Consider the following 18,987-nt stretch of genomic DNA (forward strand, 5'->3'; position numbering starts at 1 on the left):
AAAACTTTTTAGCTACATATTTCCTTGAGGAAAGCGACCACCTCGACATCAAGCTGAAATGAAACAAAACAACGAAGCAAAACCAAAACAGAGGTCGCATTTCACGTTACTGTCTAAACATTGGTAAGTCAAATTGGTTTCGTTTTCACTTCTTAAATACAAACATATGGGGTTACATTTTACTTACTAGAGAATATGTATCATTTTAATGTTTTCGTTTGAACTCATCCTCCGCAAAGTTTCCTGTGCTGTTCAGTGGCCCAGGATATTGGTCTGCAAATTCTGAGAACATAAATTAGAATTAAACAGAACTGAGCAAAACAAAACAAAAACGATACAAAGAACGACCTCTACAACAGTGATCTTTAACTCCCATGGTAACACTAGGGAGGTGGAAACACGACACCGGATGTTACGTACCATCCTTGTGTCGCGCATATCGGAACAATAGGAGGTTAACACACTTTGGTGGAATTAGCTTATCTATCTAGTGTAAAACAAAGGGTTACCACCACATGCGGTGTGAGGTAGCTATAAAGCTGTACTTCATACAATTTGGAGGTACAATTACCTGTCTTCATTCAAACAGCACAGGTGTCCATCAGTGGACCTGTATGCTCATGGTCATACACTGAAACTTGGTTCGGCTCTGGTTCAAGTCGCTGTTGTGAATAGGTAAGCCGTGTGTGCACACATGAGATGTTAGAAGAATACCCTAAAGCTTTTGCTTATGTTATTTTGATATGTCCGGTATATTGTATGATTATTGATTCAAGTGACGAAAGGAACATATACGAGGTAAAGTACAAGTGCTCCCTGTATAATGTTCATGGGGAGTACAAGAATTAACAAGCACTTTCGTATATCGAGTGGCAATGACCAAAATGCAGTATTGTTTTTTATACAAATGGAAATACGTTTGCCGCGAAACCGCCTACATTCATTTTGTAAACAAGTAGGTAAAGTGTGATTACAAAATTCAGTTTGAACTAGGGTTTAATTGCTAGTTTGGTAAGGGCCGGATCACACAATGCAGTTTTGAATAAATTACTGTGAAAATATGACATGAATATATGAGACACTCGTAGCCTGTAGAACCAACCATTCACCTATAGAGAGTTGTAATGGGGAAATTTCTGTTCTTGTATTTTTAAAATCTATTTGTTTGTTTGTTTGTTTGTTTGTTTAAGTCATCACAGGATTGAAAGGCGGTCAGTCATGAGGCTGAAGGTCTTTATCTTCCTGGTGCTACTAGCGGCCATTGCTGAGCAGGTGGCGAGCCAGCGCTCCGGGCACCGTAGTGTGCAAAGGTGGGCCATATAGCTTCTGTAGTGTGCCGCTACCCACTCACTATATGATACTGGTTGATGATAATAAAGAATTAAGAATGATGACCTCAGAACCGTAGTCATGTAAAGATGAAGGCACTGCTCTGTAAAGAAAGTAAGAATAAAATAAAACATAAAAAATGACATCCGTACACCGTGCATCATAAAAACGTGTTTTGCCTCGTATTGGATCCGAACTGCTTAACTGATCGATAATATAAACTCCTGCATGCAACATTTTGCACGACGACCTACGCGGTAATTACGGTGTCTTCCCCTATAACTGTTTGATGAAAAAGCACGATAATGTCATGATTATGGCGTCACTGTTGCTCTTCCCACCACTCCCACCGATTCATAGCGAACCAGATTCTGCTACTGTTTTGTCTATGACTGGGACAGGAATATACAGTCGTTGTTCGATGTTTTGTCATTCTTTATCTGTTTTGACCTCTGATTGTGTGTATTAGTTAATATTGTTGAAAAGGGACTTCAAGAAGAGCATCTTCATACATTGTTGATTCTGCTGAACGTTGTATAGGCAATACCCGTTTCAGTAATACGTATTATCATTATTACAAAGTATTCATATATTCAGTTTATACCAGTTGTATGGCCAAATAATAGAAACAGAGGACGTTCATTGTTCCTCAGGGTAAATGAACAATCGAAGTGACAATAAGACTGATGTTATGTTATAACGACTCGGTGACTGTGGAATTCGGTATATCATCTATTTCGCAACTTCCCTATTAAGCCATCTAAGTTGCATCATTCACATTCGACTGCTGTGTCGTTTTCTTGTGTTGGAAATGTAACCCGTCTCTTAACATGGGTGTACGAATTACATACTTATTTGCTACATCTTTTTGCCGAATATCTTATTGTTATGTTATTACGTTGTACAATTGTATAGAATTTCATTCCTACTAATTTCGGTACGAAAGATTTCATCTTCCAATTGCATGTGAAACAGATCCGTGAAAAAGACGAGGAAAAAGATCGAATTTAGATATGCTCGTGATCTAAACCTCCACGTATTGTATAACTAGTTGAGCGGGAGCATACATGTCCGTAGTGGTAACACCATGAACTTGGAACAGGCGGCCAAAAACACATCTTTTTTTTTTTCTCCTCAGTGTGGTCTACCCTTAATTGGTAATAATGATCAGTCACGAGTTTTCAGGTTGACATCGTACATGAATATGTTTATTCATACACTATTTATTTATCTATTTATCTATTTATTTACTTTTTTATGTATGTATGTATGCATTTATTTATCTATCTATTCATGCATTCATTCATACATTCACTTATTTTTATGTGTGTATGTATGTAGGCCTATCTTTTTATTTTTAATGATTTAATTATCTATTCTTTCCTTCCGTCCTTCATTCCTTCATTCATTTATTCATGCATTCATTTATGTCAGGAGACGAAGCAGTCGTGTGAGTCATGGCTACAGGCCAGTAGTACCGGACAGGACTCCCGGAAGACTCCAGCCATCGAATAATAGAGAGAGAGGTGCCAAGCCGGTGAGACAACCTGAGCGGCAGGCGACGATGCCGGAACCGGGAACACCGAACGCGGGGCGCGGAGTGTCGAATCGTGGGCCCGTGAGACAACGTGAGCGGCAGACAACGAAGATTACGGAACCGGGAACTCCGAGCACGGGGCGCGGAGTGTCGAATCGTGGGCCCGTGAGACAACGTGAGCGACAGACAACGAAGATTACGGAACCGGGAACCCCGAATACGGAGCGTAGAGTATCGAATCGTGGGTCCGCGAGGCGACCAGAGGTGCAGACGAGGAAGCAGAACCCCGAAATCGTGAACCCGGGGAGGAGAGTGACGAACCGCGAGCCCGCGAGGCAAACGGAACGGCAGACGACAACGCAGAAACCAAAAGCCAAGAACACGGCGAGCAGAGTGACAACAAATCGCCAACAGTCCTCTACGAGGTGAGAATAAGAATCCAGCTGTTTTCCCGTTACCTACTCGTATCTATAGCAACATTTGTAGCACACTATAGACGTATAGTTACCGGTTACCATGTCAACAGCTAAAGCCATGAAGCAATCAGCTGTGGACCCCGTCTGAAGTATTTAAATCGACATCTACAATCTGGACCGCAAGTATCGAAGTGTGACGTCATATCCATTTTCGCCGTGGAAACTGACTCTAAACAACCTCAAAGAGCCCAAATCTATGAACACAACGACTGCTAACCACGCTCGTACCCGCTCTCAACCCACTGCTCAAAGCCTTGTGCAAGGATATTTTGTCTGGAACCAGCACTATGCCATAACACAACATCCTGTAATATCGTCACTATAGATATCTAAAATGTACATAACCAAGTCGCGATTATCATGAAGGAGTTACAGAGGGACGAAAAATTTATTATGGAAAAAATCGAACTATCAGCAATGAGACAAAAATAATAGATGACAGAAAATTTGTGTGATCGAGATTGGACAAAATATCTGGAAAGTCATGACTGCTAGAATCGAAGTCATGTGACATGTAACGTACAAATCACAAAGACCATCATCATCTTTACCTTCACAACCATCATCATCAACGTCATAATGGTGTTGGTGTTAAGATGTGATAAGTTATCAGACGTCATTAATTACGTCACTGCATGAATCAACCAAGTTGAAGCAATTCAAAAACGTTTTCCCTGTGTATAAGTGTGTTCAACCTCCAAGACTTAAAAGTGCAGTTCCTAAAAACAAAACAAACTAAAAATAAATGAAGCGGGGACCAGAGAGGGTGTAATTAGGACAAAGCATAACGGTATTGTGTTTGTCGTAGAATATAGAGTGTATATCAAATCTGCCATTATTCTTATATTATTATGTTATTCTTATTATTATTTGTTTTGCAGACGTGACTACCAACCAAGGACCTTCCACACAGAAGTAAACTTTCCTACTATCGCAACCATGGATTCATCTTTCAGAGATGTCTCTGACTGGTTCCGTGAACAGAGGCAGACCCTGCTGAGTCCCGACCTCACGACACAGCGAAGATTCCCTTGGCAATCCGGGAACGGGAACCAGTGGACTTGGGACTGGTTCAGCGACTCCTGGAGCAATCCCGGTCTCGGGAGTAGAGATACCACATCCGGTAGACAAACAGCGAGACCAAGAACCCAAGGAAGTCAGAGAACGAATCCAAGGAGTCCCTTTGACCTCAGCCCTACGTGGGACCAGCAAGTATGGGCTCAGCAGACTCCGAACAGGAGACAAAGTGGGGCTGATGGTCTCGGAGGAGTTGGCCTGACGCGTCTCAGTGACACCAGTCGGGACTTGTTGCAGGGCGTCCTAGATTCGTCGAGAAGAGGGGACCGTGGAATGGGTGGATGGTCATGGAGCGGGGCTGCAGGAAGAGGAGGAGGTGGAGTAGGAGGGGGTACTGGTGGCGGAAGGGACCGTACAAATTCACGGGGCTGGTCCTTTTCACACGACTGGTCCCGGCCCGTGTTGCCAAAGCCAGTACTACCACAACCCGTATTTCCACAGCCCGTATTACCACAACCCATGTTGCCACAACCCGTGTTACCAGAGATCTCTTTCCCCAGACCAAACTTTGATGCCTTCAGGAATAACTTGTGAGTATTCTAACGAAGCCTTTTATAAAATGTGCTGCACTGTGCTCTCTCAGTTAGTAGTGATTGCTTGATATCTTGCACCTAAGGATATACACATCTTGCATGTGATATATTAGGTGAAGTAAGAACAGATATATATATATATATATATATATATATATATATATATGTGTATATATATATATATATATATATATATATATATATATATATTATATATACATACACATATTATATGGCGCGTCGTACTTGTCAGCACAATCAAAGTCTCACATACTCCGTAGTAATCAATGTAGACGCAGCAGGTGTTTTTTTTTTTTTTTTTTTTTTTTTTTTTAGTCTGCGCAATAGCTTACTCCAACTAGGTATCTTCCAACTACTCCAAATAATTTTGCTCTGCTTTCTATCTTCATCCGATCCACAGCTTTGAACAGATGCGACAGCACGGCCAGCAATTTTACGATTTACACCATAAGATCCACACGTCTCTGTTTCATCATGACATTTACCACTTGGACCATCATCCTCACCACCACTTTCACCATCATCATCATCCTCATCATCATTATCATCACGGAACGCATACTGCCTCTAGACCAACCCCACGGCCAAAACCAACCGTAGATGAGAGACCTGTCCTAGGGGGCGAGCGTCCGACCGCGCCAAGTCCTCACTACGAGACACTGTGCCGCGGGCGCCATTACCACGCGAGGCGTTACGATGACACGGTGTGGGTCACCGCGACCGTGTCGGACGGCTCGAGTCTGGATGCCCTCCGTCGAATCAAGTCCTACTTCATGGGCAAAAACGAGAGAGGTAACATCCAAAACTCAGTTTAACTCATGAAAATAATCTTTGACAATTCCAAGGGCTTGTTCTGGGAGACCGGGCTCAGCTCAGTATGCCCATGTGGAATATATAAAAGCGGGCTATATGTCAGGTCTCCCCCTTAAGTCTGATGGCTTTTCTGTGTAAGGTCAGTCTGTCTAAGATCAGAAAATACAATACTTCGTTATAACAGTACTTCTGTTTTCTTTCACAGGAATGTGCGGTGACATCTCTAAAACATTCTAATCAACATTTGAAAAGGAATCCACTTTAAAGCAGAGATAATCCGGAATACATATATAACCGAACAGTTTAGCTTTTAAAATAGTTGTTTGGCGGCCAAACTTATCCAAACTATTGACTTTGAGACACGGATTTGACTTGGGTGCTTGCCTAAATGAAATAATTGCCTGATTGGAAACATCATCTGAAATGATAAGTCATACTATTAATCACGTACGAATCATATTAACTGAAATAACTGCGTTTCTGTTTGTGCCCAAGGCTTACGGCTGCGAATGTCGCGTCCACTCCGGATGACCGTGGTCGGTACCAATGGTACCATTAGTGACACCGAGGCAACCATTGAAAGCTTTGTTCTGTCTGCAATGCTGCCACCCGAGTACACCGACAACCCGCCGAGTCCGCTCGACGCCATGGTAACGCCCGCCTCACGTTGATCTCATCCGTGATGAAAGAGAACCCTCTATTTCATTGACAATAAATAGGTCGCATCATTCATTATGATGATTATGATGATTACACGTACTGCGTACATATAATGAAAGCGATATACAGTTCTCATTTAAAGGGGAAAATGGAAACCAACCCTGCTACCATTTTTTGTTTACAATGATTTAACTTGTCTCATTTACAGCAGTAAACATTGTTTGTATCCACTGCGAAAGGAACCGCATTGTCTCTATTAAGGACAACCTGAACCATCATTTAGTTGCAATTGACAATCGATCGGATCAGACGGTGGGCGTAACTTTGTATTCAAGTAGTCTATACGCTTTGCCATTGCAAGCTGCACTCTTATTGTATCGCTTTGTTCTGCAGCTCAACCTGACTGTCGAACCGAGTCGCGTGTATTTCGTCACCCACTTTCGCCCGGTTCGTCGGCCTGGCTCACCTGCGATTTACGATGAATATTTCGAGCTACAAGACGCTCTGGATGCTGCTGGCGAATCGATCACAACGGGACTGTTCCACACAGCATTCTACGAAACGTGAGTTTTCTCTTTCCTTGTTTATTTCCTAGTTTATTTTCACCGTGGCACTAAATACCAAATCATACAGTTTCACATCACTTTGTAGTCATTCATATGTCACGTTTTGAAGGTATGAAATTATTTAGGTAGAATATGAATTTGTACACATCGTCCCAAGCGATGAGTTGTGAAATTAGTGATTATAGTTGCGTATCGGACTGTATTTATTGACATTTTTGGAAATGTTGCTTACAAGCAGAACAGCTGCGTATGCCATCAGTTTAGTGTCAGGAAATACATGTATGCATATACATGAAAAAAAAAAAGAAATTGCCAAATAATTCCCGTGAATACTGAATAGCCATTGCCTGTCTGTTCATGTCTATCTACTCAAGGTGGAGTGACGTCATTGCTGGTTTGATGATCAGACCGCGACCAGGTGAGATTCTCATCCCTGGAGTGCCGGGGGAGAGACAGCTGATGTGTGCCAACCAGGAAACGGAGAGAGAAGGTCCGCAGAATGGGATAAAACAGTGCGGAAGTAGGTCAAATTAAGTTTTTCATTGTTCAGTGACCTTTATTAGTGTATCATGGGATTTCCTCATGTTATTTCCTCGTATTATTCAAGCGCAATGTGACGGATTCTGCATTATCCCTGTACATCAACATTTCCTAACTTTCACTATGCTGGCTACAATAGCCTTGAATGCGAAAGTACATCATGAAACACAGACTAGTGTTTTGGTATAGTTTTCGTACTCTTTGAACATGTTCAGAAGGAAGCATTGAAAAAAAAAAAGCCCCAGACATTTCGTTTCCACGTGTCTCCTTTCCTCTTCTCAGTCCATCTATGTATGATGTATCTAACAATTCATTTGCATACCTACCCATCTGCCTGTTTATCTATCTATCTGTCTATCTATCTATCTATCTATCTATCCATCTATCTATCTATCTATCCATCTATCTATCCATCTATCCATCCATCCATCCACACACACATTATCACAACAGCATATGGCTTGCACACAAGTCGAGTTGTGAAAATACAGATATACATAAAAATACACATCATTTATATACACACATAGTCACATACATACACACATATATACATACATACATACATACACACATACATACATTCCCGATTGGCCATAGTGACTGCAGACGACATACACTTGCCATCGCTGAATATGACGTTCGATGAAATGAGACAAACCAAACATTGATTTGTCCACCTAATAAGGCTACTTTCACCTCTTCCGAGGACAGTCACCTCCAGTGTTTCGCTGTACTCATTCCTCTTAAATAAAACAGGTTACTTTCCGTACCCCCTTTTTTCTATCGAGCGTTTTTGTCATTTGTCAAGTCAGAGATGGTGGAAAAGATAGAGCGTTTATTCATGAGATATCGTTAAAGCTTTGAAAGTTTTGCTAGGGATGATTTTTGTCTCTTGCTTTCCACCCGGACAGAGTCCAGATGCCCTCAGTATGAACATTTGGAGAGGCTCAGTCACAACGTTGAGCTGCGTCGAATCAAGGGAGGATCCTACATCACCCGGAGAGCTCCGGCCTGCGTGCTGCTAACACCTTCGCTCATAGCTCACTGGTCCCTCAAGAGATACCTTAATGGTACGTCTTGCAAAATGAAATGAAATATTGTAACTTCTCACCAAGGCACACACGTTCATCATAAATGAATTGTGAAACTCGACACTCTGCCACAGTCATTTGTCAGGTCATCTTGTCGTTGTGTTAAGCTTAAATCACTGTCGCAATCAACAGCATCAGGAACTGGCAAACTCACTCTTGCAAATACATGTATGAGAAAAAATGGCAAATGATCGAAAAACTTCAAAACCCGAAGAATTCTATACAATACATTGCCCACTATTATGTAGGTATATCTACTATCGTATTACTGTATATGCACATGTGTACATAATACATTCTAAACATCATTGCGTCTATGTTTTTGAATATTCGCTTTGTTTCAGGGGCAAATGCAGATTGTCGTAAGTACCCGTCCTCCGTTCCCTACATCAACTATGTCTTCCCATCTCGGAGGGCTTCAAGTTTCTGTAAGCAGACGGTCATCTCTGCCTATTATCTCCCGCCAAACCAGACACTGGCCGAACCGACGAAGGTAACTTTGGGACGATAACAACCTTTTGATACGGAACCAGATAAGATCCAAATTTGAAAGCTTGATATATTGATGGAATCATACATGAAGTGTTCGCAAGACGTCACCATGTTTAAACGGGGAAAAAAATGGGAGGGTATGTTGATTCCTACTGTGACATAAAGTCAAACTGTACGTGTTCCAGTTATATTACGGTTTCTATTTTACATTTCTTATGCAAGTGGGTAGTATATCTATTTTGTTTCCTTTTTTTTTGCTCTGTCGCTTATCCACTTTCTTATTTCAATAGTATGCTTGATATCGGCTTATGTACGCCTACATCAAATATTTGAATGGCAATTACTATATTGGACTACTTTTGGACTCTATGGAAGAACAGCAAGCCTGACGTTGTCTATACCGAATGAACCATTACTGTAAATCTTTCTCTGAACATTAAATTTCCTTTGTAATGTCCAATGACCATTTTCTTTCTTTGATCAGTGTAAGATATTGATTGGGCATAATATCGATAAAAAATAATCAAGTAAGATATCGGATATGAGCTTCGTTTCTAACGACCTACCTATCTTGCAGATAACTCCCCCCCCCCAAAAAAAAAAAAAAAAAAGTCGTGATTTATATACCATATTTAATTGCTCTGTGGATTCTGAAAGTGTTTCGTGCAGAGTGTTTGTTCTCACATTTGAAACTAAAAACACAAGTCTCTTAAACTGTTAGAGTGCTCCTTCCTCTTTACAAATGTTAAGTACTTTGACTGTCGTCTGTCTAAAGACGTGGACAAGACACGGCAGAGAAGCCCGCACACAGCTTTGAAAATTTCACTTTTTAAAAACTTAAAAAAAATGTTGATGCTTGTAGTGATATTCGAAAGTTCGTTTTATCACCTATATATGGTCTGTCTGTCCTATAATAGCAAATCTGCATCTCGATTAAATTTCCATTAATATTGATATTTCGTGTTGCAACAGAGGTCTTTGAGGGTCGTCACCGTGCAGGACAGAGAGGCCTACGTCATGAAATTTGGGGGAAGACCCACGCAGAGGATCGTGGAGAGAAAGGTCGACGAACTTCGAGATTTCCTCAGGCGAGAAGGACGATGCTTCTTCCCCGATCGTTATGCTGTGGCAGGTAATAATGGCTCCCGTTCGCCTTGTTAAACGAGGAGATCTCATAGTTTGATGGTTCGTCAGCTGACAGCAAGAAAGGCACTAACGCCAAAAGAAGTCTATGGGGTTAAAACCCTTCTCGTGTTCAACTGACGAATCGAATCAACTACTGATATTTTTGTTTATCCTTACACTGATCGCTCATGCAAGCAGAGTGGGGACAAACATATATATCTCAAAATATGAAAGTTTTGCGTCGGTGTGTAATGAATGGATATCAAGAGTTAAAACATAATTCAAACCAGCAAGTCTAGAAAAACCGCAATATTGAGTTGCATCATTTTATGCAATTCAGTTTTCTTTGCTTAACACCCTACTGCAATATTGTCTTAGGGATCTTTGCTTTGATATCTCTAAAGGGCCAAAATGATCACCATAGCTCCAACAAAGACAGCAATAAAGTTTCGCACAGTTTCGCAAGGTTTAACGCGTTTTTGTTTTTTTTTGGTGTTCTTTTCTTTCTTTTTTTCCAGCGTATGATCATCCGTTCAACCGTCCTCCCCACCTCAACGAAGTGCTCGTGTTTTCCAGGCCGCAAAGATGTCGATGGAGTGAGGGAAATGGCGCCACTACAGACGGATACGACACAACGAGGGCGACGAGCACGACGTCCACGACATCCACGACCCAAATGACGAACTCGACGACGGTGAGGGAGACGACGTCCATTTCACAAACGACGGCTTCAAGGCGAACTACGGAAAGGACAACGGAGGGGACAACAGTTTCAACGACGCAAGGGACTAGTACCGCAGCGGAGCTCGACAATGAGATGCCGCTGGTTACGGATTTCCCGCCGCTGATCGAAGTCCCTCTCTCACTGGAGACAAACAGCGTGGAATCATGGGATAGAGATCTGGTCCCATACAGGTAACCCATCTTGGCGTATACTTGCGAGTTCTCGCGACATATGGCACGCAAGAGTCCGTTCCTGTAGCTCATTACAATTTATTGATGTTTCTTTTCCGAAAGTCTACTTGGATGTTCGCAAAATGTTCGCGAAACCCCAAACAGACTCCGAAACTTTGGAGAATGTCTCGCCTATGTTACGCGAAATCTGCGAAGTTTTTCCGATCATTTTACGACGTAATCGCAAACTGTTCGCGTACCTTTTGAGATATTCTTGCGAACGTTTAGCGCACGTTTGGGGGATGTATGACCTATACGTTTTCTACGAATAAAAATCGTAGAATACACTTAAAATTAATCTAAAGTATGTAAAATTTAATTTGAACTATAGAGATTATGTGTTGGAGGAACTGCAACAAAAAAAAAAGATCAAAGGCTTTACTAGTGGAGATATGTCCTAGGAAAAAAAATGTAGGCAAGCACACGATAGAGAAATGAGAGAAAAAGAAAGGAGAAATAGAGGAAAGAAAAAAATTCAACTCAAGACAGCTTCCACCTCTCCTTGGATACATTTTCTCCCATGATTATTGACAATTTTTCGTTGTTCGCATTTCCGTCGCGTGTTCTCGTGTACGTAACATGATGTACTTTAGCAATGATACACACGACATTCACATATACGTCGTGGAAACTTCGCACAAATTGCGCAAGAATATTTTTCGGCTTCATTGTCGTAAAATATTCGGAGAAAAACTTTTCCGAATGTTGGATTTTGTCATTCGCGTCCTTCGCAAATCGTTCGCGTGCTCCGTGAAATCCCACCCTAGCGAAGCATATCATTCACCTGCTCCTTTACGTTCCATAGGCAGGAATTCACTTAGTTGTTGCTAGGTCGGGCAAGCCTCTGACAAGCTTTGTGGTAGTGAACAAAGCATTGACAAAATCTAAATACATTACGGAATCTAGGGGCGGATCCAGGAATTCCGTAAAGAGGGGGCGCCTTTATAAGATTAAAGATTGGCGCACGCACATCCCCCCCCCCATTTTTTCTTTGTATTTCTTTTGTGTTAACAAAAATAAATAAATAAATAAATAAATAAATAAATAAATAAATAAATAAATAAATAAATAAATAAATAAATAAATAAATAAACAAATAAATAAATAAAGGGGGAGGGGGCGTGCGTAGTGCGCTCCCCCTTGGATCCGCTACTGGAATCGGTCTAGTGGCATTATAGTGTATTCGGATACTGTTCCTCTGTGGACCTAGCAACAAACTATGACATTTACCTGTACACAGGTACTGTAATTATATAGGCCTTCTCAGTGCATTTGAGTACCTTGAATCCAGATGCATGCATTAGCAGTTGACTCGGACACGTTTTCTGGTTGTAAGAAACAAGCCTTTTTATAGAAACCAACCGGTCTATTTGCACTTATATCGGATTGACGCAATTTCAGGTGCCCGTCCAGAAGGGAAAATTATCTGATAGATTATGACACAGATCATAAACGTTCCCCTTCCCACTTTTGGCCAACAATAGTTCGAAATTTTAATTCTGTTGTTGTGTTTGTGCTTTTAACAGAACAAACAATCAACTCAACCAATGTCGCCCATGTTACTAAATGATTCTCTTCACCGACATGGTGTTTAAATATTGTTACAATCTTCCCGTATCAATGAAGGTTCATCTTTTATAACGAGTAAGAGTGAATGAATAACAAAAGACAGCCGAAAACTGTGTAGAAAAAAAAATCTTGATCTTGCACACAGGCATTCTCTATGACGAGCTGCAATCGTTTTTACGTATCACATGCATTCATTCGTATAATCAGGGACCCAGGGCCTCGAATTTCATCAAATTTCAGGGAGGTGTGAGAGAGAATTAAGAACTTCACACCTCCCTGGTATAATCCTGGCTGTCTCACATTGAGCATAGGCCGATTTGCTTTTAATTCTTACAATGTCTTGAGCAGTGCCGCACTTATGGTCATATCCAATACTGTTTTCCACATTAGGGCGTTTTTTTAATATCAATGAGATGTTATGAGACTAACACCACAAACTTATCGGCGCAGTATTGTATATACTGTAGTAAAGGACTTATTGCAAATATTTTCTCGGTCCTTTATTTTTCGGTTGTTTATTTTCATGTAAACTCTCTCTCTCTCTCTCTCTCTCTCTCTCTCTCTTGTGACAGATTTAGCGGTAATGTTACTGACTTTCCAGAGGACTTCCCGACTGATGTGTTGTGAGTATCATAATTCATGAATATGCATTTGGTTGTTATATAATAGCAAGATTTAATTCCTTGTCTGCGGGATAATGGGTGTTCCGTGCTAAGTCTATGACGATTTCAAAATCTTGCAGGTAACGGGTTAAGTTGCCTTCATTGTTTTATTATTCGCATGCACCCCCTCCCTTCTCTCTTCACAGACATCGCTTTATACAATCTATTGCTTATACGGTTGGTTTTTTTTTTTTTTTTTTTTTTTTTTTTCCGAGAAACGATGTGGAACCTTGCACTGAGTCGTTTGACATTCACAGAAAATCCCATTTGTTATATTTTAATACACAGACCTTCCCTACGCCAATGTCTTTAAGTGGTCGTCATATTGCAAGAACCTTTTTCTTTTAATTTTTATTCTTTAATTAACGGGGGTGGGGTGAGGTTAACTTATGTTTTGTATCAAGGAAAGCATTTACAACAGGAGTATTTTATCAGCTCTTATCAAATTGGACTTATGTGCAGTTCGTAACCTGACTGCTTAGTTAAATTTCTATATTCCACCTAAAAAGAAAAAAGAAAAAGAAAGTCAGACAAGGGTACCACACTACAAACAGGAAAATACGGTGATGTTATCTTTTCTAGCACAAACGGTCACGATCACGATCGTGAATGATATCGCCATTTTTGTTTACAATCAAGTGTTTGAATTGTACTCGTAACATTGCCTAAGGTTGACTGAAATCTATTTTTCTTTCTCGCTTTAATTTTCGCTCTTCCCCCTCTCCTTTTAAACAGTGTCTACTAGACAAAGGACCACGCAATCAACTGTCCAACTCGCTCAAACCCGCCATTCATCCGCCATACTTGCCATGTACAGTGCCATCAGCATCTACGCGCAGTCTGAACATTGCGCATCAGTCTCAGTTGTAAAGGCAGACGTGACATAAATCTAATTCGTTCCGGGCATTCCATAGTGTTTAATACCACATTGTGGTAGCGATATCCAGCATCCCTCACCTCAAGTTAAAAGGAGACCTCCGGATGATTTTCAGACTTTTACATTTGAACAACTATAAATTAGTTAAACTGAGTACAGAGTTTCAGAATTTAGAGTGATTGGGGTGAGGAATAAGAATGTTTTAAAAATTTAAAACAAATTGCAATGAACAAGGATGATGACATGGCAGCCTCACCATTAGAATGCATGAGCTGGGGCTGAAGGAAGCAGTACAAAAGAAGAAGGCATGCATACATTTCACACTGGTGAACATGTTAAGCAAGCGGTATTGTAATGGAATAACACTGCCATATTTGTGAAATATGTGAGGCTCCTATGTCATCAACACTGTTCAGTGTAATTTGTTTAAGATTTTTCAGAGTATTGGTTTCTCTGCTCAAGGACCGCAATAAATTCCTCAAATGTATAATATTGAGCTACCGATGTATGTACTACATGGTGTGAAATTAGGAAAATTATCTGGAGTGCCCCTTTAAGATACTTTGTGTAATCATATGCATCTAATTCTTCCCGGACATCATAATTAAAAAAAAAAATCATATAATAGAGATAGAAAAAACAAGGTGTTGCGTCATCCACGTCTTCAGTTAGATCAAGGAGGTTTAAGAGTTGGAGCTCCAACTGGCTGTAATTATTAAAACAATTGCCAGTTTTCTATTGATGTACAAAAGAATTCCACAGGTGCATTTGTGTCTTTGATGATCAATGTACGATGCCGCCATCTTGCTGAGCAATCTGAAGATTCATTTTGAACGTTAACATAATGTTGGCTGTATTTTGCTTGTTTATTTATTAAATGAAATGAAATCTCACTTAATGATAAAGCGTACAAAACAAAAGTCAATCCCGTCCAGAAATGTGTGCAAAAGTGTAAATCAGAGCTGTATCATAGAAAAGTGTTTAAAACTCTTCCATGCTGGAAAGCCGGTTTTATCACGTTTGCACTAATTCTCACAAGTATAATTCTTAATTGATAAATATATCAGATTAATGCCCGGGCATCCCCACTGGAGTAATTTTCATTTTTATTTCATTATTTTTTTTCCCCCAATTTCTATTCGCGCATCTCCATGTCTTTACCATTATATCACCTATCTTTCATAAGAAGGGATAGCGAAAGGTAATTACCATCACAAAGACATATCTTCCCTAGAGTCAATTGTCTTCCTATCTGCGCGGCAGATCCAGTTTGGCACATGCTTCAAATGTTTTCGACAAAGACAAAGACTTTATGACAAAGACGTAAGAGAGACATAACTCAAATGTTAGAGTCCTCCATGCCGTCACCTTATAACGTTAAATGTTTGACACACCCTTTTAGTCTTCCACATATACGAGGATTGCATATCTCCTAACATCTGAATCTTGGTTACAGTCTTTCAATGTACAAGAAAGTGTGTTTGCGTGTTATGACGTGTCACATCGGAGAGTATTACTGTCGACTGATGATGACACTGTAACCTTTTCAGCTGCTGTAGTTGTGTTTAGAAGGTATTGTTGTGTGATAAAAACATTAAAATAGAAATATACCACAAACACAAATTAGTACTTGAGTGCGATTATTTCTAAATCTTTTGAAATTTTCTCAAAATTTCTGTGCGAACATTGTGTGAAATCTATGTGTACATCTGCTAACTTTTCGAGCAAGATTAAAATTTCCTCTAAACAATTGTTGTAAGAGATTCACCTGTATTTCGTTTCGTTGCTACACTTTGCAAAAATGAATTTAATAAAACTTCAGGGCATGTGTCATGTAGACGAATTTAAAAATGTTGTGTTGGAGTGTTGGAGTTGGGGGCACCATTAATATTATTAATATTAGTACCACTTTACGCACGAGTGGATCATGCCATTGCTATTAACTATAATAATATACATATATATATATATATTATATATATATATGTCAATGTGTAAAGATACATAATACAGTTTATATTCACATAAATGTACAAATAAAGAAGATTGCATCCAGTGGCGTAGCTTGCAAACCACACTATTTATAGAAATAAAAATATATATGGAAATAAATAGTGCTGTTGACAAGCTACGTCACTGAATACAATCTACTTCGTACGCTTTCTATACACACACACATCAGATATAAATTTATGAAAACCGTGTTGCCAACGTCCACATATCAACATTGATTGGTTCCAAAGAGTAATCAGGAATTTGTATACTTATGAGCTATATGTCTCTCCAAGAGGCAAAAATTATTTCAGTAATTAATCAGGTTCCTATATTCTTGTCGGAATTGAAGAGTAAGATTTCACGAAGCCTCTTGGTGACTTGGGGAACACTTTGCTTGTACCGGTATTAAAGTGAAGGTCCATATACCATCAAACATGTCGTAAGTCACAAGACGGGACAGAAATGTCACATTGAGGAAGCAAAAACCACACACACAAGATATCATGTTTGTTTTATGTTCTATTTTCATTCAAATCCAACATAAATCATTCATACAATCACGTTTGCACGACACTACCTCCATTCTACATTTATACATCTACAAGTGAGCTCCTCGCGGCAAAAGAACCGGGCTTGGCTAAGAAAAAAAAAATAAAAAGAAGGAAGAATTAAGCATTTTTGACTGGTTCAGACACAAGAATGGCTATAGTCTATTCACAACTACTAACTTGATTTATTGTGTACCACCGATCTTGCTTCGTGACAAGAAATTCAGGGCAGAAGTTGCTATATCTACAAAACCTAATTACCTGTAAAACTCATTGTAAAGATGCACGATTCACCTAGAGTCTTCTCTTACTATCCATCAGGCCTATGATTGTTGTTGTTTTAAATATAGCGTAGACAATACAACTACGTCACAAAAACAACAGCAACGGAGCAATTTACAGTACATGTATTTTCCGAAATCTTGAGACTGAAACGCGCGTGTCTACAGGAAAAAATAAAATTATGCCATAATTGAACCGTCATAAGCGAGTAAATATGCAGCAATACTTTTGTTTGATCTTAGTATGAGGTAGAGAAATTCAGCGCCAAAGTTATCTCTAAAGGGGATCTATATTCAATCGCTTCCATCCAAAAAAACAAACCAAACCAATCCAAAACAAAGCAAAACAAAACAAAAATACCCATCATAGTGTCCGTTTCCTTTGTGTCCTAGGCTACAACATCCATGAGCTTATGCGGTTCTTTGAAAAAAAAAATACCTGAAAAAAATGATGTATAAAGAAAATACTTCTAAAGCTCTGGGAAGGGGGGGGGGGGTGGTATGAAGAAGTATCCTACAAGAAAGTCTGGCTTAAAGCATTAAAATATACAAATCGGCATAGGAAAAAGGGAATCTGCTCTTACATTGACATAATTTAAAACATTTACAACAGTATACGAAGGATAAAGATGGATCTACTTTCCTCTAATTGACTATAGACAACAACGAACAGTCGGTACTCCGTTCCGTCCAAACCTACGTTCGGCGAACATAATTATAATCTGTACATCAACAAAATATCAACCGCAGGAACATTCAGCTACTTTCTAATCCGCAGGAACTACATCTAACTCGTGCGGTCTCTACGCCGAGCAACTATTAGGAGAAAATAATCAAACATGTACAAAAGTTAACTGTTAAAAATAGATCTACGGAAGCTAACAGCAAAAGAAGTTACATGTACAACATCAGCACGTACCCTGTACCAAAGATAAAATACTGTCAGATACTGACAAGGTAACCCCAAATTTTTTCGCAGGTTAACTTTCGGAGGAATACTTGGCAGCCATTTAATTCTTAGTAATATCCCTTTGTTTTAATGCTCCCAGCCTACGAGAAAGAAATATTTCTGTTGGCAAACTCCAGCAAGCCTTAATCATGATGAAAAAAAAAATGCTATATCTCCTCGCGATGTCAAACAAATACATAAATACAAACATTTCAAGAAGAAATCAAAATTTACAAAATTTGGTCTTTAAACGATGTCAAAAATTCCATTTGAGCGATTTCTCACTTTGCAGCTACACGCCCGAGCACACATAGAACTTTTGTAGTTATACACATAAAAAAAAATCGGTCTTTGATAATATAATAAGTGCAAAATACTGGCTAAAGTGTCTACACTGACGTCTTAACACAGTGCAGTAATAGTTCACACGTGGTGAAATTCAATGATTACACCTTGAGAATAGCACCATAGGATTCTTAGCTTACAATAACTAGATTTTAAGTAGCACCATTTTTGCATACCAGTGTCGAAAAATAATGTACAATTCTTCAATACTACATTTTCACGAAATAATAGATTGACATTAATTAATTCACAATTAATTCTTTTGAGCATCATTTCGAATCTGTTATTCTACTAGTACAAGTACGCGCACCCCATTTTGGAAAGAACATCTTGCTGCCAGTTTATTATTTGTTCTTCTTTAAAAAGCGACATAAACGGTCTGTTACTTGAAAAAAAAAAGAAACAAAAATGTGCTGGCAGTCTAAATACAACAAATGGTCCAGCACCAAATTTAGGGTTTAGGGTAAGTAGTGGCCTAAAAACTTTGCACTTATCTTTTTTTTTCCTCTCTATTTTTTTTTTCTGCTGGAATGCCTTTTGATAA

At 39.6% G+C, this 18,987-nt stretch overlaps 1 protein-coding gene across 1 annotated transcript; it reads left to right on the plus strand.

The window, feature by feature from the left end:
- Nucleotides 1–1,218: 1,218 nt before the first annotated feature.
- On the plus strand, nt 1,219–13,413 carry LOC140240503 (uncharacterized). The gene is made up of 12 exons (XM_072320274.1): nt 1,219–1,310; nt 2,764–3,291; nt 4,224–4,949; nt 5,374–5,765; nt 6,282–6,436; nt 6,840–7,009; nt 7,387–7,532; nt 8,467–8,625; nt 8,991–9,139; nt 10,111–10,270; nt 10,782–11,178; nt 13,359–13,413. Exons 1-12 carry the CDS (start codon nt 1,219–1,221, stop codon nt 13,411–13,413), a joined length of 3,129 nt encoding a protein of 1,042 aa, XP_072176375.1.
- Nucleotides 13,414–18,987: the final 5,574 nt, after the last annotated feature.

This window comes from Diadema setosum, chromosome 17 (assembly GCF_964275005.1).
Source record: "Diadema setosum chromosome 17, eeDiaSeto1, whole genome shotgun sequence".
NCBI lineage: Eukaryota > Metazoa > Echinodermata > Echinoidea > Diadematoida > Diadematidae > Diadema > Diadema setosum.